General features: G+C 29.9%; 1 protein-coding gene across 2 annotated transcripts; it reads right to left on the reverse strand.

Moving 5' to 3' along the window:
* Positions 1 to 288: 288 nt before the first annotated feature.
* On the reverse strand, positions 289 to 2,747 carry LOC147804369 (uncharacterized). 2 transcript variants are annotated; one of them, XM_087152428.1, is made up of 2 exons: positions 2,458 to 2,747; positions 289 to 466 (listed from the first exon to the last, which is right to left on the reverse strand). In XM_087152428.1, the coding sequence occupies exons 1-2, from the start codon at positions 2,648 to 2,650 to the stop codon at positions 345 to 347; spliced, it is 315 nt and encodes a 104-aa protein (XP_087008554.1). In that variant the 5' UTR covers positions 2,651 to 2,747; the 3' UTR covers positions 289 to 344. The 2 variants fall into 2 exon arrangements, with proteins under 2 accessions (XP_087008554.1, XP_087008555.1); XM_087152429.1 differs by having other exon boundaries at positions 2,467 to 2,691.
* Between the last annotated feature and the right edge of the window lie 21,823 nt (positions 2,748 to 24,570).

Genomic DNA, 24,570 nt, shown 5'->3' on the forward strand with positions numbered 1-24,570 from the left:
AGAAAAGAACTGGTTGTAGTATTTGAAAAATGAAGGTTGAAGGAATAATATGAAAATATTTCAAGATTCTGAATTTTTTCAATTATGAAAAAAAAACTTTTAGAACATCAATGATTCATTTTCTAAAATTAAAAAAAAAATTTAAATTAATTTCAAGAAAAGTTTAAATTATTATTATGAGTTTTAATTTAAATTAGAAAAAAAGGAAAATTTCTGAAACTGAAATTTTTTTACATTTTCATGCTTATTGAAAAGAATGTTAAATAAATAAGGGTATAAATCGAAACAATCATATATAAATAGTTTATTTACAAAAAAATAATTTATTTACAAAAAAGTAAAATTTACAATTTAAAATTTTTTAATGAAGAAACATTTCTTGCTTTTTGCATGCCGTTTTTCATACATTTTTCAATTTCATGGTCTGTTGCTATGTCTTGGATCGAAGGATTTCTCCTCACAGCACCTAAAAATAGAGCAATGGCATAGCATAAGTTTTAGAAATGATTGAAATTAAATATTTATTAATGACATTCAAGAAAACTACCTATTCTTTCCTTAACAGATTTTTTTACCCCTCAATTCTCCATCAGAATTTTTTTTTTCATAAAAATAGTCAAAATTTTAAATTTTGTTTCTGTAGTTTAGTTTGTTTACAGAAATGAGTTAAAGTAAAAAATGTGTAAAAAAGTTAAATGTGACTTTTTAAAATAGCATTTACTCTCAATAAATGTTAACTTTTTAATTGCATACAGAATGATATGATGCACTATTTTGCCACTATAAAGTACACATTAATTTTTTTTATAATCTGGTTAAAAGCAATAAGCTAAAACTAATTTGATAAAAATAGAAGGAATTATGGAGAAGTCTACCAGAAAGAGCATAAAAATCCTTTTAATTTATGCTAAGAAGAAGAAAAAAAAAATTCTAAAATGTGTGCTGGTGAAAATTAAAAGACCAGTGGTTAATTTATTGACATATTAGTTTAAACATTTTTGCTGTAACCTTTCTCCTATTTTTGCTTCTTAAAATTACCCAATCATACTTTATCATTTAAGGATACAGTAATAATATTTATACAGCATGCATAATCAAATTTTTCAACAAAAAATGAGCACTCAAAAATATTTTTTATCACTTTCCAAAAAAATACAAACACATTTTTGAAAACTTAAACCAGTTTCGGTTAAATATTGCAAAAAATATCGTGAATATCACGTTTTTTTTGTTTTTGTAATTTACGACAACAATCGCCACACTAAAAAATTTCTTTTTAAAAGATAGAAAATTAAGCACTTTTTTCAAACCCACAATAAAATAAAAACACCTTAAATATCTTTTAAAATATGAATATAAAAAATAAGCACCTTTAAGCATTTTTTTGAAAATGCTAGGCACCCTGTTATGTTAGAAAACGAAGATAGATTTCATCACATTTTATTACATACCTTGCCTGCTTATATATATTAGATAATTATGTTTCAAATTTAAAAAGTTAAATTTTTTTCTTCTACGAATGCCATGAGTCAGACAATGAACAAAATAATTAAACAAATTTTTATGAATTGATGCATTGTAAATAAGGGCGCATTATTTGAGTGATAGCTCATATGCTTTTGTAATTATTGTTAAATACTAACTCATAAAAAATTTTACTTAAGGAATACAATTTTTTCTTAAGAAAACAAATAGTAAAAAGTGACAGCTATTTTTTTCTTCTTAATTTTATGATTTTTTTTCTTCTCTTCACTTATTTTATAATTTTTTTATAAAATATGTGTGCATATTATACACATATATATATTTCTTTTTTATCACATTAAAATCAACTCATAAATAAAAATGTTTTATACTTCTTATGTCATTTTGATTTATTTAATCAAATCGGTAAACATATGAAATAAATGAAAATTTTGTTGGGAAAGATTTGTAAAATATACTATTTTTAACTTCCAAATTATTTTGTTTAGAAATGGGAGTTTTAACAGTGGTCTGGGTCTAGTATTGGGTCTGGTAACAGGTTTAGGTAATATGAATAGGCTTTAACATTCCAAAATTGGTTAAGAACAATTGTATCAAATTGAATGAATATATATTCAAACTTTACATCTAGATCTGGGCTAGATCCAGTGATGCACTGTAAAATTCTGAGTTAAAAAACTTCATAACAATAACAATATTGAACACTCAGGGTAACACAGGAAAAAACCAAAGGGGGAAAAAAAAAAGTAAGAAAAGAGCAAGGAAGTAAATAATAAAATAGTGAAGCACTCTGAGGTCGTATCTGAGAAGAACAAATTAGTAATTAAATTAAAATAACAAAAATTATACATAGTTCATCACATCCTATTAAATTATATACAAACATCGTGTCTTAACTGGTGTATACATACCAGTTGAAATTTGCATTTGGACAAACAAAAAAATAAAATTCTTTAAGTAATAAGTTATTACCATATTCACCCAAAAGTTTTGCTTCATGGCAAATCCAATCTGGAGAAGGTTTAGTTAGCTTCATAACAAGTTTCATTACTTCATACATTTTTAAAGGAGGCCACACACATCCCTTTGTTGAAATCCAGGTCACTGGCAGAACTTCCACCTCATCAGTCAATAGAAACTTAACAATTGCAAAATTGTTCGGCATTATCTATATAAAGCAAAATTAAAAATACTTTTGAACAGTTACATATTTCAGATATATACACGAAGACAGCAATTACAATTTCAAAAAAAAAATAAAATGAAAATAAAGAAATTCTAAGTTTATGATTTTTTTAAATTAAAAGCTATATATACAATGATAATCCATTGCATTCAAGCAATTATGTCTGTGCATGGAAACATTGTTTTGATACACTTGGTCATTATTTATATAATGCAAAATTAAACATACTTTTGAACATTTACATATTTCATATATATACATGAATAAAGCAATTACAATATTATAAAAAATGAAAATAAAAAAATTCTAAGTTCAACATTTTTAAAATTAAAAGCTATATATACAATGATAATTCCTAACACTCAAGCAATCATTTCAGTGTGTATGGAAATATTGCTTAAGAATTATGATTTTTTTTTAAAACATACACATTGCACAAAGATAATATAATGACCACCCCTGTGGCAGAATTTGACAACTGTCTGGAACAAAACTGTCTGGCACTAATATCTTTCTGTAAGATAACTTCAATATAACAAACATATATGTTAGTAATTTAAAAATAACAAAAGAGCTGTTTCCAAAAAAACTATAATTATTTTAATTATACATGTAATAATTTTTTATTCTAATATTGTGGGTGTTATTTGCGCATTTTGATGGAAGGAGGGGATGTCACACAAATTATTTCCTTCTTCGCATTTTGTAAATAATCACCACAATTTAAAAAAATAATGTAATTCGTTATCGAAAAAAATAAAAGAAGAGTAACAATGAAATCATGCGAATTGGACTCCTCAAAAAGGGGTTACTCAAATGCGTAATAAATAATTTTAATATCGTATAAAAATATTTGATATAAAAACTATTGAGAAATCAATAGCTGCCAACAATTAGACAGAATCATTGCCTTAAAAGTAAATACTCAAATGCAAGATTCGAATTTTCCATATAGTGTGAAATAAATAGAGATATTTAAAAAACCAGGTGAAAATCAATAGTTGCCGAAAATACAATAGGAACTTTACATTGATTTATGATACTACCGGTGTAAATTAAGCGTGTCAAAAAGTGATTATCTAAATGCATGGTTCAAATATTACGTGTAAATTTCTGTAGAAAAGAAAACTAAATTTAGTATTTACTTTTTAAAAGAAAAATCTTTTTGCAAGAACCCTAACTTTCTGTGACAATGTCGCTGTGATTCTGCGATGGGGATGACCACAATAATAAAAAATTATTAACAATTTCAGCAGCCAATATTACATATACAATATACACAAATAAAATAATGATGTATTAATATCATCAGCCTGACAAATGGCTAATGTATTCAAAATTAAAAATTTGGCTCAACAATTTGTAAGTGGGCAAACAAAATAGAAGAATCGTATATATTTATATATATTGAACAGAATTCAACGCTAATATTAAAGGAATGATTTTGTGAGGAAAACAGGAATTCTTTGTTAAAACTTTCAATTCTACAAAGTGAAAAAAATTAATGTATTTAAACTTGTCAATCTGAACTGCAAAGTCTAGGAAAAGGGGGCTGTTGATATTAATAAGACTTTTAGCAAGAAGAGAAAAATAAGTTCACATTAAGCGTGTTCACCTGGGGAAGATTAAGTACATTGTGAAAATTTATACAAGAACGAAACGATCCGTTTTTATTAGCAATAAGATATAAAAAGTATGAAAAATAATAAATATGTAATACAGGTAAGAAGCTAAAAACTAATTAAAATTTATAATACAAAGGATACGTAATTTGTAATTACGCAATTCGTATTCAAGCAATTAAAAAATAACACATAGCAATTCATATTCAATCAATTAAAAAATAACACATCGCTATTTGTATTTCCGCGATTTAAAAACCCAGAAAGGAAGAACACCATCTAGGACAAATTCCAAAACTGATTATGTTATTTGCTCTAAGTTTAATACTACCCACAACAACAGCTTCTGTCGAAAGACTGTTTTCCAGAATGAATTTGGCCTGTTCAAAATTACAGAGTAGTCTTTAAATACAATCATTACATTTTCATTTAATGGCTCAAAAAATATCACATGATCAAGTAGATAAAATTATCACAATATTCAAAAATTTTGCAAATTATAGTATAACCATTAAGAAATTTTTTAAACCATTTTCTACCTTCTTGGAGCATTTTATATCATTTATGATTATATGCTGGGAAATGATTTGTATATCATTAAATTTTAACTGTATAAAAAATTTAATCAAGATAAGTTTCGTAAAGTAATGTAAATTTTATTGATTGTGTATTAATTGTAAATAGTAAGTGTTATGTTAAAAATATATTCGTCATAAAAAGTTGTAAACAAGTATCTTAATAGTTTTTTATTATTAAGGAATATAGTTCCTTAAAATTTAATGTGTTTTCTCTCTTTCTTTCCTCTCTCAGCCTCTTATTATTAATTTAAAATAAAAATGTCTGAAAAAGTAATGTCTTAAAGTACATTCCCTAATAAATGCTAAATCTTATTTTCCACTTAAGGGGTTTTGTTTTAGTTTTAATAATTTTTAACCGTATAAACTTTCCTCAAATCAAAGTATTTAACTTGAATTTATATTAATAACTAGAATATTTATTTATTTGAAATTTAATTCTATGAAAAAAAATTTAACGTTAAAATTTATGTTTAAATGGACTTCTGTATTTTGTAGTGTGATAAAAAAAATTTCAATTTTTCCATAGTTTTTTAATTATTTCAATTTATCTAAATTTTTTCTGATAAATTGATTCTGATTTTCGAATTCTGTTTTCCTTCTTAAGTAATCAGTTTTGCATTTTCTAATTTTAAACGCTTTAAAGTATTGTATTTTCTGCAAAGAGATTACAAGGTAAACCGACAAAAAGAATTTAGTGTTATATAAACAATGATGTTTATATAACAATCACCACCAACAATTGCTTTCAATATGTCGGTCTAAACACTTTGGCATGCGGCCCTTCATTGGTCAATCTGCTGTGCATGTGGCCCTTCACTGAAAAAGGTTGTGCACCCCTATTATAGGACCATAATAATACTGTATGCATTTTTTATTACTGTGATTTTTTTTATTGCTAGGTATTTATTACTATGAATTACTCTTATATTCATTCCATTGTAAAACTTAGATGTATTTAAAACAATTTAAGTAGGGTGACACAAGGTAATTCACAATCTCTCTGTTTCTGGGATAAATAATGATCACCGAAGTTTTATTTTTAAAAAATTATTTGAAACATGGACAAGAATGCTTGTACACTTCACTAAAGTATAACTACATTTAATTAATAATAATTTTTTGTTTAATCTAACAAAATAAGTATCTTTTAAACTGTTTTCTGTATTTTCCATTTCAAAGATGGATTTCAAAACGTGCGCATTTCTGCAAAGATCCCCCTCTTTCTCTTAATGATACATATTTTAAGTTACTTTTTTTTTCTTTTATGTAAAAGTAGTGTAAGCTTTTGTTTAATTGTTTCATATGTACTGTAAACATTATAATTGATTATAGGAAACTATATCAAATGTTGCCTCCTACACTTGGGGTAATTATTGATCACTGGGGTTATTCCCGATCATTGTCATTTCTTCTTATAAATAGTATATAAATATCTTATAAATAGCTAATTGTCTTTTCTTAAATAACAGTTCATATTTATTAAGTGGAACAACAATAAAATATATTTTAACTGTCAACACAAAATTTGTTTTTAACTGTATACAAGACTGTATTCTGATATGCACCATTTCTGGTTTGTCTTTCTTACCTTGCTTCTATCTTAATTTTATGTGTGTACATCGTTAGAATAATTTTTAAGTTTATAAATTAGCCTAGTATATTTGTTAGAATAACTTTTAAGTATATAAATTAACCCAGTATAAGCATGGTGAGAAATTATAAGTCTAAAAAGGATACTAAGCTTCTAGAAAACAAAATTAGTGAATTTCTTTTAATGATTGAAAATGAAAATTTCAGTGTGAGAGCTGCTGCCAGAGCTGTTGACATACCTTATTTAACTTTACACTTTCCCTTAATGAAGTCTTATTTGTTTATTACCATTATATAATTATTTTTAAACAGCTCCTTAACAATAAAAACTGGTGATCAGTAATTACCCCAGAAGTGATCAGGAATTACGACAGAAATGATCCAGACCAGGGGTAATTCCTAATCACTAAAAATGTAAAATCTTTTAAATTCTAATTAGATTTTCAAGCAAAAGAAGGTGGCATAGGACTCATCTCATATAGCCTCAAACTTCCAGTAAATATTAAAATTCTATTTTGAATAGTTTTTTCACAAAATAGATGTTTGCGTTTGTTAATCAGGAATTACCCCAGATCACCCTACTATTTTTGCTTTACCCTTTTAATAATATATGGAGTAATAGTTATTAGTATCCAACAATAACTCATTCTACTGAGAGACATTAGAGTAAAATTATTGTATTCAGGTTTCCCACGGTCCTTACAAGTCCTTAATATTTTAGCATCACTGTAGTTGATAGGAATAATTTTTTTGGTTCAATTTTTTAAAACAAAATGTTCTTTTATCGCTTAGAATTAGACCATACATCTAGGATAAAGCATCTGAGAGTGACAAAAATTAATGTGTGTGGGGGATGGTTGGAGGCAAGGAGAAGAAAGCATGTCCTTTCATTAATATATTCTACCCTTTGCCTAGTATGATATTCTATAAGGAGAGTGAAGCATTCTAAAAGAAAAGAATGGTGTGGACAAGGAGAGTACTACACATGGAAGAGATAGTACTTTTTTTTCAGGGAGGGGGTAGAGCAGTTTTAATGTACCTAAGTAGAAGAAAATCCCCACTGATCTTCAAAATTGACAAAATTTAGTTCTATTAGTAATGCATCTCCTTATAGGAATTAAGTAAAACGCTAAGAAAAGAAGTGTCAGACATTTTTTTTTAACTAGAATCCATAGCAAAAAATATTTCTGAATTCTTGAAGAATTAAATAAATTTGTATAATATTTCAATATGTAATAACTGTAAATATGTAGAAAGCATAAAATTTTTTAAAATTCATGATTGTGCTAAAAATTAAACAGATTTGTAAGAAAGAGGGTTTGAATAATCCCAGCCCAGCAAGGTTTTTCATCATAAACCTGGCGTTTATTGAGTTTTTGAGGAGAACCTAAAGTTTTTTTTTAAAAATACTTAAATTTTTCGTTATTGAGTACTAAATAAGAAAGCATGATTTGCTTGTAATAAGAAAGTTAAATATTTGGTTACTATTTATTATTTGTTTTGTTGCGATGTAAAAATTTTTTAAGGTAAGATTGTTACTCTATTACTTATATTTAAGGAGAAGCATATTGTGACATAAAAACTCAAATCTACCCGACTAAAAGATTCTTAGATTTTAATAATAATTTTACGAAGTAAACATTGCAACTGAATAAACTTTTTTTTTTTTTTACTTTTTGTTTAGTTGCTTTAAAAGTAGTTCATGTTTTGCGTCAAAATGCTTAGTTACATTATGTAAAGTTATTTCCTAAGAACAGGTTTGACTGGAAGTAATTTTGCTTAAGTTCATCATAAAAGTTATTTGCTGGTCCTGTAGTGAAATAGAAAAACTTGTTGAAATAATTTTTTCAATGTTTTGGCAAATTTTTTCATTTGCTCTTTCTTTTTTTTTTGATATGCATGAAAAAATTGCAAATTTAAATTTCGGCACTTAATTTTACAATTCAATTTCAATGAAATAATTAAATGGAATGCAGATAAGTTTCATACATTAGCTTTTACACTATGAATGGAAACAATGTTTTAACAATCTGAAAATGATTTTTTAAAAAACCTGACCTGGATTTGCAAAAATTGCCTGGTAATTCTTTGGTGAGCCCTGTTAATTAATACAATTATGTCAGTGCATTATGTCAGTACATTATAATAAAATTGTTTTTCAGCATTTTTTTTTTGCTTATTTATTCTTTTAGGATTTTAAATAATTTGCACTGTTGTTGGTGTCATATGTATATTCGATGATAAACAATCAAACTATTTTTAAAGTCCTTAATTTTTCTAAAAAGTACTTAATTGTTTCATAAAAAAAGTCCTTAGAAGTGCTTAATTTTTGCTTTGTTGAAATAGTGGGATTTCTGTTATCATATGTAACCAGAATTTTACTCATAAATGTAAACTGAATGCGCATAAACGTGTTCTTACTGGTGAGAAACCTTATTCTTGTAATCTGACTGAACATAATCACGTTCATATTGGTGAAAAATCTTATTCTGTAGACGTGAAAAAAGTTTTTGCGGAAGACTCATTAAACTAATCAGTTGCACACTCCTACTGGTAAGAAACCTTATACTTGTAGTATATGCAATAAGAGTTCGTTAGAAAAGAGATGTTTAACAGTACACGATCACATTCATACTGGTGAGAAACCTTATTCTTATGCAATAAGAGTTTTTTAGAAAAGTTTTCTGTAACTGTCCACAATCGCATTCATACTGGTGAAAAACCTTATTCCTGTAATATTTGTCATAAGATTTTTTCACATTATGGGCAGCTATTTAAACACCTTCACACTCATACAATGAGAAACCTTATTCTTACAGTATGTGTGATAAGAGTTTTTCGAGTAAGGAGTGTCTAATTAATCACAGTCACACTCATATTGGTGAGAAACCTTAATCAAGTAATAAATTTTTTTCAGGTATATTTAATCTTGACTTTTCACATAGCATTTTAACAGTGCCAACTTTTTTATACATGCAATTACTTTTTTAATTACATCCTTATGTAATGCTTTCTTTTTAAGCCCTTCCCAAAATATGATGAACCTGACAAAGTTTATTCCTAATACTGCATCAGTTTAAGAAACAAGTTGCAAACAAATTAATTTTCAGAAACGTTTATCTAAAAGAATAATAATAATTAAATGTAATTTTGACGTTTGGGGCACTTTTGATGTCCAAAGTAGGGATTTCAAAACAATTTTGTAATCGCTCCATAGCCAGTGTTGACTGTCTCTTTTGTCCAGTACAAAAGTTTTTTGCATCTGTTGGCATAATTTAAGTTTTATTTTATTGGTAACAGAAAAATTGATTACATTTGAATACGCAATACATTTTAATACCATTTATGACTTTTAATTTTTTTTCTTCTCTATGTTGCTCTTTATAGTTGGATGAATTGTTCTGAATTTCATTGTGCTTGAAGACAACTAAAGATATTAGCCAAGAATAAGTGATCTTAAAATTTGTTTCTACTGCCAGCCAGGGAGAGAACAAGGCATTTTCATTACCTTATAGGACTATAATAATACTGTATGCATTATTTATTACTATGATTTGTTTTATTGCTATGTATTTACTACTATGAACTACTCTGATATTTATTCCATTCAAAATTTAGATGTATTTATAGCAATTTAAATACTATTTTTGCTTTACCCTTTTAATATTATATTCAGTAGTAGTTATTAGTTTCCAACAATAGTATCCATAACTCATTCTGAGAGACATTTGAGTAAAATTTGTAATAATGCTTAATATATTTTAACTTGTCATAAGAGTTTTCACTCTTAAAAAATCTTATGATTGCAGTATATTTAGATCTTTTAAATAATAATTAGCTACATACAGATTAATACAGTTGCATTTTGTACAATATGAGTTTTTTAGCAGACAGTAACATGATCAGGCTTAATGTTAATACTAATAAGAATCTTTATTTCTGTGTTATATGTAATAAAAAATTTTCAAACGATAGTAATCTGACTGTGCACTGTCGCTCTCATACTGGTGAAAAACCTTATTCTTGTAGTACATGCAATAAGAGTTTTTCATATAGGTGTGATCTAACTAAACACAATCGTACTCATACTGGTGACAAATGTTATTCTTGTAGTATATGTAATAAGAGTTTTTCACAGATGGGTCATCTAACTGCACACTGTCTCTCTCATACTGGTGAGAAACCTTATTCTTGTACTATATGTCAAAAGAGTTTTACAGGGAAGACTAGTCTGACTGTGCACGGTCGCTCTCATACTGGTGAGAAACCTTATTCTTGTAGTATATGTCAGAAGAGTTTTTCAGAGAAGAAAATTCTGACTGTGCATTTTCGCTCTCATACTGGTGAGAAACCTTTTTCTTGTAGTATATGTCAGAAGAGTTTTTCAGAGAAGAGTAGTCTGACTAAACACAGTCGCTCTCATACTGGTGAGAAACCTTATTCTTGTAGTATATGTCAGAAGAGTTTTTCAGAGAAGAGTAGTCTGACTAAACACAGTCGCTCTCATACTGGTGAGAAACCTTATTCATGTAGTATATGTCAGAAGAGTTCTTCAGACAAGAGTAGTCTGACTAAACACAGTCGCTTTCATACTGGTGAGAAACCTTATTCTTGTAATATATGCAATAAGAGTTTTTTACTGAAGAGTATTCTAATTGCACACTGTCTTTCTCATACTGGTGAGAAACCTTATTCATGTAGAATATGTCAGAAGAGTTTTACAGGGAAGAGTAGTCTGACTAAACACAGTCGTTCTCATACTGGTGAGAAACCTTATTCATGTAGTATATGTCAGAAGAGTTTTTTAGACAAGAGTAGTCTGACTAAACACAGTCGCACTCATACTGGTGAGAAACCTTATTCTTGTAGTATATGTCAGAAGAGTTTTTCAGAGAAGAGTAGTCTGTCTAAACACAGTCGCTCTCATACTGGTGAGAAACCTTATTCTTGTAGTATATGTCAGAAGAGTTTTTCAGAGAAGAGTAGTCTGACTAAACACAGTCGCTCTCATACTGGTGAGAAATCTTAATCTTGTAGTACATTTAATAAAAGTTTTTTATATAGGTGTAATCTAACTAAAGACATTCGCTCTCATACTGGTGAGAAACCTTATTCTTGTAGTATATGTCAAAAGAGTAATCTGACTGTGCACAGTTGCTGTCATACTGGTGAGAAACCGTATTCTTGCAGTATATTTAATAAAAAATTTTCTTATATGTTTGATCTAACTAAACACAATTGCTCTCATACTGATGAAAAACCTTGATCTTGTAACTTACGTAATAAATTTTTTTGTGGTTTTTTTTATATTTACTCTTATTTTTTCACATATTTCGTAATTGTGTTCGCCTTTGAGTAACTTCATCCTTTTACTGAGTGAAATAAAAGGTTTTTTGTAATAAAGTGATCTAGCCTTCCATTTGTTTTCAATGTGGTTTTAAAATTCATTCTTTTATGGCTAGTCAATTTAGGTCTCTCCACTACACAGATTTGTATTTTCTTCATCACCGATTTTTTTTTTTTTAAGCCAGTTCTTCGATCCAATTTTAATTCATTACTTCTTTTTTACTACACATCCTAATCTTTCATAACGGTTGGTTATCCTAAACTTGAATTGTTCCCTCCCAACCTCCCTCAGATACCAACAAACAATGATAGTAGCGATGATTGATTTTACAATTGACAATGAAAACCTGTTTAGTCCTTACTCGGACTGGGCAATATAAGAAATTTTATATCGTGATGCATCGTCAGATTTGCATAGCGATGTATCGCGACATAGTATTTTTGAATTTCATTTACTTGTAAGGCACAGAAAGTCGGATTTTTATCAAAACTTCATACTCAGATTGATTTAAATCAATTTATGAATTTGAAGATATATATATGTTTTGCTTAAGAAAGATATTAATGTTATATTTTCTAAACATGATCGCGCAAATAACGAAAGATTTCTTAGTTTAAAAATAAATAAAATTTAAATTTATCAATATATTTACCTAACGATATAGGAAAAAAAATAAGTTCGTTAAAAATCATATGTATGCTTAAAACAAAGCGCTAAATAAATTTTAAAAAAAAACGCTTTTAAAACACTATTTTTTTTATCATTATTATTGTCGCATAAATAATTTAAACTCACCGGCACGACAGCCCATAGAGGGCCAAGGCCTACTGTGCCAATCTCAGTTTTCTTGACCTGGGGTGCCGGAGCAGATGTTCCGGTTAGGTGGTCAGCCGAACGCAAAACCCCCAGTGTTTAGTTCCCAAGCATGCTTGGTACTCATTTATCGACCCACTGAAAGCATAAAAGGCTGAGTCAACCTTGCCGGCCCGAGGATCAATATTGAAAGAAAATTAAAAAAACACAATTTTACTCTTTAATAAAACGAGGTGCTAAGTGATTAAAAAAAAAGGAAGTCGCAAACCTTACTAATTTTTTCGAATAGAAAAGTTGATTGACTTATGTCCAAATCCAAAAGAGAAAGAATGAATCAAAAAACACTTCTTTATATATTCTTTTCAATAATAGATTACGTTCAGAACAAGGTAACGATGGCGATCACAGAGTCAGTCCCACTGAAAATAATCTACAAGAAACGATTTCGAGTCGCGACAAGGAAAAAGAAAAAACTCGGAGGTGCGAAAACGAACATGCGAGATCACGATATATATTCTCAAAACTATGGTTCTGAATCTACCACTCATCAATCAAGGTCATTTCAACATAACCAGGCGAACATCATCTTCCACAGCGCGAGTCGGTATCAGTGGCAAGAAGATCCAAGCTCGTCGTCTTCAGTCTACGGCTTAAATCAGATTTCTGATGCATCGCCAGAAACGAAAGTTGCTGTATCGGCCATAGAGTTATAAATAAGAAGGAGTGGGCAAATAAACAAAATAATATGAAACGCACTTTTCTTTAAAGTTAGAATATTTAAAGGGAAAAATATTGGTTTGTGCTAAAAGAATAGCAATAATCAACATTAAGCCATTTGAGTAAACACTTGGGTAATAAAACTAGTCCATAACATACTTTTTATTACTAAACAGAGAAGTCTAATTTTTTTTTTTTTTTGCAAAGCACTTGATTATATGAAGTGTACAAAATTGTAATTTACACATAGCAACGTATAATAACTGTGTATTTATTTTTAAAGGTAAATACCCAGAGTATTTAATATATAGGAATATTTATTTTCCAATTGAGGTTTAAACTCCACTTATGAAATGCTCTATCTCATTCACAAAATACATGAAGTGGTGAGCAAATAGATGCCAAGGCATTATTGTCTATAACGAATGCTCTATAATAAATTATAGCTTTGACACAGCAATTGAAACGTTAGTTGTGGAAGGTGGAGGCTCAGATGAAACAAATTTTAAGGCTTTTAAGGAACTTTGAAAGATAAAATGAATACTAAAGCCTTTTTAAGGCACATAGAAATCCTGGAAAGTACTAGATTTAAATGTCAACACTTTGAAAATATAATGAATAAATATATAATTACTTGCTGCTTTTTAGCAGGGTTTAAAAAAACCCAACTCGCCTGGGTTTTATTAAAAAATTGGGTTTTTTCGCTTAGTGCTCATAAGCTTTAAGTTTTACTGTGTAAATATTTTTATTTATTAAAAAGTGTCGTATAAGCTTAAAAAATAGAAATAAATCCAAAAAGTTATTTTAATTCTGTTATATGTATTTTATGTTAAAATTTAATTAGCGCATTATCACTAATATATGTTTGAATCTTCTTTAGTGTTGAACAATATTAGATCAAAAAAACTTTTCAGCTGGCTCTTTTTTTTTTCTTTTTTTTTTCTACCACAATAAAGGACACACGACTTGCTCTTCTTCCATCTTTTTTTATTTTTATATCACTTAATACACATGACTCTTCCCAGCGTCATCTCTTGATCTTTTTTTTAATTAATTTGGTGCGGGAACATACTCCCGACCTTGAAACCTTAAGGGTTTCAAACTAAATGAATGATAACATAGAATCAAATATATCAAATACAAAATAAGCATATATAGATAATATTTAAATCCAACAATATTCACACAAATCAAGTAAATTAGTAAAATATAACAAAATTTTAATTATCATTGATAGGCAATAGACAAATATCACGAACATTTCTTTTCAACAAATTGCCATTGGCCAACCTTATATTGACAACTCGTACCTTTTCATCCTTACCAAAAATAATTTCCGATATTCTTCCAGTGAACCATTTGGTGCTAGGCATGCTTTCGTCTTCAATCAAAACTAATGAACCTACTTTAACATTGTTTGTAGGAACAGTGGCGTACGCAGAACTTTTTCAAGGGGGGTGTTCATAATTTTCTAAAACTAATAATAGAAATTCGAGTCTGTAATAAAGCACTATTATTTCCCTAATTTAGACAGCTAGACAATTTTGGCTTTTTATTTAGACAACATTGTTTAGTTAAATTTTGATTTCATTTTTTAAGTTTAAGAACATAATGTAATATCTTCTGAAAAAAAGTCCAATGTCGTATGGGTGGGAAGTAACACTTTGAGGGCCACTTTCACATTCATCAGATTTTGTTATGCTAGAAATGTTTTCTTCAACGGAAGTATCACATTTCTGTACAACAGAAAAACTTACATTGGTACTAGATGCTGTCACCCCACTAATTTCAGGTCGTGGTTTTTTCTCAAAATAATTATAATATATATATACAGTGGTGACCAAAAGTGTGGACACTTTTTGAAAGTTTCATGTTTTTCAACTTTGTGTGCTGGTAGAATATATTATTTTTCACTTAAATACAAACGTTTATATATCAAATTGAAGGTAATTTAATGTAGAATTTAATAATAAATACAGTATTACAATATCTGTATTACAAAAAAAGTTATGCAATTAATAGTAAGATCTATCTTAGATTTGCATTTTTTTAAAGTGATACTTACACAATCAATACTTAGTAGGATAACCCTTAATTTTTAAGACAGCTTCACAGCGTCTCTTCATCGAGTGAACGAGTGTTTGGAGTTCATTCTTCGTAATCACATGGTGCCAAGAATCAATTATAGCTTCACTTAGTTGTTTTTTATTGGAGGGACGTTTTTTTCGTACAAGAATTTTCAAACGTCGGCACAAATTTTCAATTGGATTGAGATCAGGGCTGTTTCCTGGCCATGGTAATATATCTATGCCTTTATTTTGAAAGCATGCTTTGCATACTTTTGCTTTGTGGCATAGAGCTGTATCCTGCTGAAAAATAAATGGTTCGTTGTTGGGGAAGAGATCCCTGATGGAAGCTATCAATTTTGATTTCAGGACAGTTTCGATGTATTTTTTGGCATTCAGGATGCCAAATCTGGCCGAAAAAAATTCACAAGTGCTACTACCGATAGAAAAATTAAATGGCTATGCCTTCAAGATAGAAAAATGTCATCAGATGCCATTAGATGTGAAATGAATGCAGCTGGTATTGCAGTAAGTTCAAGAAGAAGCTTATCAGGATTTGGACTACAAGCTAGAATTCCAAGGAAAAAACCATATTTAAATCAAAAGCAACGCGAAAAACGAGTTAAGTCGGCAAAAGAACACATTAAATGGTCAGAAAATCAATGGAAGCAAGTAATCTGTAGTGATGAGAATAAAATATCGCTCTTTGGAAGTGATGGTAGAAAATACGTGAGACGTAGAGTAGGTGAGGCGCTTCATCCTGATTGCGTTGAAGCAACTACTAAAAATCCAACAAATGTCATGATTTGGGCATGTATATATGCAGATGGTGTGGGCCGAATTCAAGTGAATGATGGCATCCTGAATGCCAAAAAATGCATCGAAACTGCCCTGAAACCAAAATTGATACCTTCCATCAGGGATCTCTTCTCCAACAACGCACCATTTATTTTTCAGCAGGATTCAGCTCCATGCCCCACAGCAAAAGTATGCAAAGCATGGTTTCAAAATAAAGGCATAGATATATTACCATGGCCAGGAAACAGCCCTGATCTCAATCCAATTGAAAATTTGTGGCGACGTTTGAAAATTCTTGTACGAAAAAAACGTCCCTCCAATAAAAGACAACTAAGTGAAGCTATAACTGATTCTTGGCACCATGTGATTACGAAAGATGAACTCCAAACACTCGTTCACTCGATGAAAAGACGCTGTGAAGCTGTCTTAAAAAATAAGGATTATCCTACTAAGTATTGATTGTGTAAGTATCACTTTAAAAAAATGCAAATCTAAGATAGATCTTACTATTAGTTGCACAACTTTTTTTGTAATTCAGATATTGTAATACTGTATATATTATTAAATTTTACATTAAATTATCTTCAATTTGATATATAAACGTTTGTATTTAAGTGAAAATTAATATATTCTACAAGCACACAAAGTTGAAAAACATGAAACTTTCAAAAAGTGTCCACACTTTTGGCCACCACTGTATATATATATATATATATATATATATATATATATATATATATATATATATATATATATATATATATATATATATATATATATATATATATATATATATATATATATATATATATATATATATATATATATATATATATATATATATGTATATGTAATAACAGGGCTCCAACCCTGTTATTAGTGTTGTATTTAGCTTGAAATAATTGCAGTCATAAGCCATCAGACGTTCTAAACAGGTTTATTAAAGGTAGGCTGGCATTGCTAACAGTTGATGTCCACACTCCCTACGGGCGGGGGAGTGGACAAGACTCCGGACAATTCCGGCACTGCTTATCAGGATCACATTATGATGAAAGGACACGCAAAACTATGCGCTCTTACGTTTTATACCAACATAGATTTGAAGTAAAAAGGCACATTCGTACATTCCTTGTATCCTTACGCATTAAGGAAAATCATTTCTGCTTCCTTATATGGAATTGAAAAAGGGAACGATTCTAAAAATAACTCTTCCCTTGAAATATAAATCTATTTATATTTCAATGGTATGTTTTCAGCCTCTACGCTATCTCTCTACGCTTATTCTTTAACAAAGACATTTTATGAAAACGAAAGAGATTTAATTCTTTTATTAATACAAAAGTATTTACTTTTTGTATTACATCCCCCCCAAAAAAAATTTTTGGTGAGCCGAAATAAAAAAAATTTAGAATACTTTAACTTTAAAATTTTTAGGTTGGTACGACTGTTCCTTTTTCCTTACTACAAACATTTTTTCAATTAGGTAAAGAAGAAAAAAAATTATTTACAATGACAAAAATATTAAAAACATGATTATGCAATTTATCTATTTAGTAACTAAACAGAAAGAAAAATTAAACATTTATAAAACTAATCTACTGAAATTTTCAAAAAATTTTCACACAAAAATATACAAAATTTTTATGCAAAACGAACTGGACAACAAGTGTCATTTATTCAGAATTTAAGATTCTGTGTGGTTAAATGATTATTTACTTGATGAAATACAACTATTCTACTAAAAGTTTCAAAAAATTTTCACACAAATATATACAAAATTTTTATGCGAAACGAACTGGACAACAAGTGTCATTTATTCAGAATTTAAGATTCTGTGTGGTTAAATGATTTTTTACTTGATGAAATATAACTATTCAACTAAAATTTTCAAAAACATTTTCACACAAAAATATACAACTTTTTATGGAAAACGAACTGGACAACAAGTGTCATTTATTTAGATTTTAATTTCAACATTTGTGGTTTTTGATATTTCCTATGCTTTGATACATGAACTATTTCAAAATTTTGTTTACTTAAATTTCTTTTTAGTTATTTTGTTTTTGTAATCAGTTTCTTGGTCATTCTTTCCTTTTCCTATTTTTCCTTTTATTTTTTGCTTTTGTTACCCTTTACATATTTTTTCGTCGATATTAACCTGATAATGAACGCATCCATTACCTAGATCTATCTTCGAATCATTTGAACTTTTTGGACATTCTTTCTTTCTATTTTTTGATGTTTACTTTTACTGAAACATCCTTAACATTCATTTTTTCGATGCTTACTTTTTTGAAGCATCATTCTTTTCTTTTTTCGATGTTTACTTTTTTTTTGAAACATCTTTTTCACCATTTTTAACCTTAACATTTTGAGAATTCTGCTGTCTAATGTGCAAAGATAAGTTGTCACTTTTAGAATTAGCAGAGATGATCAGTCTCTTACCAAATAGAATAACAACTGGCCCGACACAATCAATAAACAAACAAAAATCCCTGCAAGTCTACAACCCTACTAAAGCATATGGTAAATCAGTATCAAGTATAAAAACTTTGCTGATTTAAAAATTTAGCCTATCGTAATAAGGGAGTCTCACAAATTTTGTTAAGTGTTAACTGTCCGTTTGTTTGGGTTTCACATTTTTTAAATAGGAATATTTAGTTTTGACCAAGTCCGAAAAATTGAAAGTATTACAAATTTCTTGTAGTTTGTTTGAAAATTCTTCATCGTTTGGTTCAAAAGAAAATTCAGAAAAATTAAAAATTTTGTTACGGTTTAATCTAGAAAAATCATTTGGAAACAAAAGTTTAAATAATAACTTAATTTTGTTTGCCGTCACTAATTTAATTGACGTTTGAACCATATATTTTTTTTCTCCAAAAAAAAAAACATTTTAAATGCACTAAAGAACAGTATTATATCATAATTTTATATATATAAAAAAATATATAAACACAAGAAATACAATCTAATCATTAATAATATTCTATTCCATTATTCAAAATAAAATATTTAGATTTCTACTCATTTCTAATATTACTAAAATATTTAATCACAACATTGAGAAAGAAAAAAAAAATGAGAGAAAAAAAATATATATCTACAGTAAATCCTTTCCATTTGCCCTTCATCTATTTTCGTTGACGAGAGACACAAAATATATCACTTTTTTTTTCTTTTTTCTTTCGCGCACTTAAATCTTAGCAATTCATGAATATCCATGATTAAGATTCGCGCACATTCTCTTTTGTTTTCCCTTTTTTAGAAAACAATTCTTGTAAGAGACTAATTCATATTTGAACCAAAGTGAAATTTCTTTTTGAGCACTAATGAACATCAGAACTCGATGGATGGGACAATGTAGGGTCATCGGATGGGATACTTTCACTGGTTTCAGGGGACACTCTCCAGCATTCCAGGCGCGACGAGGTACCAGTAGTACGGGTGGAAAATCGCCATCCTTCCTTCCTTCAACGTTTTTTTCACTGCCGATTTTTTTCTCCTCCGGGGGTGATGGAAAATTTCAACTTAGCAGTCAGCCAGACTACTTTACGCTTAGTTTTTGCGAGATAAAAAGGGGTAAACTTCCTCCGCAAGTATTATCCTGGCGTCTTGTAATAACAGGGCTCCAACCCTGTTATCAGTGTTGTATTTAGCTTGAAATAATTGCAGTCATAAGCCATCAGACGTTCTAAACAGGTTTATTAAAGGTAGGCTGGCATTGCTAACAGTTGATGTCCACACTCCCTACGGGCGGGGGAGTGGACAAGACTCCGGACAATTCCGGCACTGCTTATCTGGATCACATCATGATGAAAAGGACACGCAAAACTATGCGCTCTTACGTTTTATACCAACATAGATTTGAAGTAAAAAGGCACATTCGTACATTCCTTGTATCCTTACGCATTAAGGAAAATCATTTCTGCTTCCTTATATGGAATTGAAAAAGGGAACGATTCTAAAAATAACTCTTCCCTTGAAATATAAATCTATTTATATTTCAATGGTATGTTTTCAGCCTTGAATTCCCAAAATAGAATCTCTCTACGCTTATTCTTTAACAAAGACATTTTATGAAAACGAAAGAGATTTAATTCTTTTATTAATACAAAAGTATTTACTTTTTGTATTACATATATATATATATATATATTGGCAGAAATATCCGCTATGCTACGATCTCAAAGTTTCGAGCTGGAATGAATAACTTCAACGAGAACAGTATCTCCAATGGTATTGTTACTGATTTCTTCACTAGGGAACCAATCCGTGACAGTATCACGTGAATTTGGTTTCAAAAGTACAACCCTATTATAGTAAATGTTTTTTCAGTATTCTGAGAAATACCATGAGAAAAAAAAGTAGGCATATGACAGAGTAAAATATTTAGCCTTAAAAAATAATAGCTCAAGTAATTTCTACTAAAAGTTTTATTTTTGCCATTTTGTCTGAGCTCAAGGGGGGTGTTTAAACCCCTAAACCCCTCCCTTGCGTACGCCACTGTTTAGGAAATATCCACTTACCCCGTTGTTGCAAATGGGATAGACAATCTCGATTCCAGAGCTTCCAAATTTGTTGACTGTATTTAGTAATTTTTTTCCATTTAGAAAGTTTATTTTCAGGAATGTCAACAATCTGAGGCTCAATAATGGAAGTTAAGTGGCGGCCTATTAAAAAATGTCCAGGGGACAAAGTTTCAAAATTATCAAACTCGGAGGACAACGGAGTAAGTAGTCTTGAATTAAGAACACTTTCTATTTCCACAATTATTGTAACAAATTCTTCGAGAGTTAAATGAGAATTTTCGACTACACGTTTTAAATGATGCTTAAAGGATTTTACTCCCGATTCCCAAATTCCCCAGAAATTTGGCGATTTCGGAGGTATAAACTTATACTCAATTTCTTGACTGGAAAGAAATTTTGCTAAGATCTCATCAGGATACTTAACCATTCTATGTAGTTTTTTAAGTTCTACACTAGCACCAACGAAATTTTTTGCATTGTCACTAAACAATTTAGAGCATTTGCCAAGACGACCAAAAAAACGCTTTAAACATGCAATAAATGCTTCAGATGTAAGATCTGTTACAAATTCTAAATGAATGGCTTTAGTGCTCAGGCATATAAATGTACACACGTATACTTTATTCAATTGTCCCTTACGTTGGTTTTTAAATTTTACGTAGAACGGACCACAGAAATCGGTTCCCACATTCATAAAGGGAAAATTAGGGGTTACTCTTTCTTTTGGCAAATCTTGATTCTCCAAAACAGGTTAACTTTTACACTCGTGTCCATAAAGTAAGGATAATGAAGTTCAGGCACAGAAAGAGACAGAAGCCAAACAAATTTGACTATATGTTTGAAATAATTAATAAAAATTGCGATTTTTACTTCCTGGAGCAAATTTAAAAAAAGAACATATTTACAAGAAACAGTATAACATGGTAAGTATGATGGTTAATACGGAGTATGTCTCCCGGACGATGCAATACAGGCCGTACAACGCCTAGGCAAGCTGAGTGTCAATTATCAATGTGATCTTGGGGAATATTACACCACTCATCAAGCAATGCCCTCCGAAAGTCCGGTAGACAGGTGGGAGGGGGTTGATGGGCTGTAATTCTTTGGCCAAGCATATCCCACACATGCTCTATTGGATTCAAGTCCGGTGAGTATGCTGGCCAATCCATACGGGTGATATACTCCGATTGAAGGCATTTGTCTACAATGTTTGCACAGTGAGGACGGGCGTTGTCGTCCATAAACAGAAATTCAGCACCCATGGCGCCCCGAAACAAACGTACATGTTGTTCCAGAATGCCATCCCAATAGATGTGGCCTGTCATCGTTACACTCTGAACATGCAGGTCAGTTCTGGAACCAAGAATAATTCCTCCCCAAAACGAGCCATTCTGCACCATCGTAATGGTGTCGTTTAATGGTGTTGTCTTGGTGGTAACGGGTACCTGGCGCTCTCCATATGAAAGTCCGATGAGAATCAGACTGCAAACTAAACCTGGACTCGTCGGAAAACATCACATAAGACCACTGTTGCGGTGTCCACAATGCATGCTCTCTACTCCAGGCTAATCGCTGGCGACAGTGAGTTGCGGTAAGTGGAACACATCTGACAGGCCTACGAGCATATAGACCAATGTGCCCTAAGCGTCTGTACACGGTCTGCCTTGAAACTGTCGCACCGGTAGCTGAAGAGAGCTGACGAGACAGGTCTGATGCTGTGCTCCGTCTGTTTCTTTTGGCAGTAACTGCCAAATACCGGTCTTCATTCGGCGTTGTAACTCGGGGGCGTCCTGTGCAGTAACGTCTACTCACATTACCATCATCTTGGAATCGTTGCCAAAGCCTAGAGATATGACACTCTGGGTGATTCCAAGTTCCTCGGATACTTCCAGCTGGGTACGTCCACATTTCAGTCGTCGGATGATTCTGCCACGTAAAAAATCATCCAAATGCTTCCTTTGTGCCATAACTATGCGATTATTGCACTGAAAGGCTTTTAAAGCGCTTGTGAACAATTTTACTTCTTTGCCACCATTCCTTATTTTCCCCTCTCTTACACTCTCGTCATTGTGACGTACTACCAGCGTCATCTAGTGGTTTCCTGTAGGATGTGTATGATAATTCCAGAGGTGAAATTTTAATTTTAGAGTTTGATTTTCGTGTGATTCTGAATTATCCTTAATTTATGGACATGAGTGTATAACAAACAAGACATTCGTGTACAATTTTTCTACAAATATTACTCCCATTCATTATCCAAAATTTTTGTCTTAAAAGATATAACAATGTATTGGAACCTACGTGTAAATAGATTAAATGATTATATCTTACAATAATCGAAGTTACAGGGTGTTTATCTTGCAGTACTATGGGATGTTTTTTATTCATACTTAAGTTAGAATTTTTTAATCTTCCACCCACTTTCAAAATAAAGTTACTATCCAAGAAACAATTTAAGGATCTCACCTTACTATTATTTGGAACACTCTTACCTTCTTTGAGATTTTTTATTTCCTGCATAAAATGATCCTGTTGAACAATTTGAAGAACTTTTACCTCTGCTTTCTTTATTTCTTCATGCGTAAGGTGTCTGATAATCCTATTATTACCTTTTACATTATTAATGAATCTAAGAATATAACACATAATGCGAATAATAGTTATAAAATTATTACTAAGTTTGAGAATATCATCAATAATGGAATCATGATTAAGACAAGTAAAATTAAATTGAAAATCGTCAGTGTCATTATTTTTCTTTAGTTCGTCTGAAATGTCATCGATTGAAACTGACATCATCATCACCCTCTGTTAAAAGATCAGTTTTGTCTCTCAAAACCTGAGGGCCATTCCACCACACGTCGTTGCCAAGAAGAAATTCAGCAGAAGTACCCCTAGTCACAAAGTCTGCTGGATTGTTCTTGCCAGCACAATGCGACCAAGAATTGGTGTCAGTCAGTTTTTGTATCTCCGTAACTCTATTAGCTACGAAAGATTTCCATTTCTTACACGACCCTTTAATCCAATATAAAGTTATTTTTGAATCGGTGTACAAAAAAACATAAGAAGATCGTTTTTGATCCACAATTTGTTTTACTTTGTTAGCCAATTGGGCTAACAATAAGGCACCTAGAAGCTCCAATCTCGGTAAAGTAATTTTTTTCATGGGCGCAACACGGCATTTAGATGTAAGCAATTTTATTTCTATGGTATTTTCTTTTAAAAATCTAATATAAATTGACGCGCCATAAGCTTTTGCACTCGCGTCGCAAAATCCATGTATCTCCAGTGTTGCGTTTTCATCATCAGCGCAAGAGTTCGGCACATATCGAGGAACCTTCGCATTTTTTAAAACAGGAATCTCATAACACCACTGAACCCACTGCTCTTTGATGTTAAGAGGGAGTTCTACATAATGTTTCACAATTTTTAACTCACGCATTGTAAAATATAAATGCAGTAATATAAAAGGAACAAGTTTATTAATCTTTTTGATTTTACACACATTTATTTACTATATTTATTAAACATATATATATATATATATATATATATATATATATATATATATATATATATATATATATATATATATATATATATATATATATATATGTTTATATATATATATATATATCATATATATATATATATATATATATATATATATATATATATATATATATATATATATATATATATATATATATATATATATATATATATATATATATATATATATATATATATATATATATATATATATAAGCTAAAAAATTCAGAAAATAATGACAAGAGAAGAAAGTTATTAACAATAATTTTTTAAAAGTATTTAAAAA

Source organism: Parasteatoda tepidariorum, chromosome 9 (genome assembly GCF_982258835.1).
Source record: "Parasteatoda tepidariorum strain Cologne lab strain chromosome 9, Ptep-v5.0, whole genome shotgun sequence".
Lineage (NCBI taxonomy): Eukaryota > Metazoa > Arthropoda > Arachnida > Araneae > Theridiidae > Parasteatoda > Parasteatoda tepidariorum.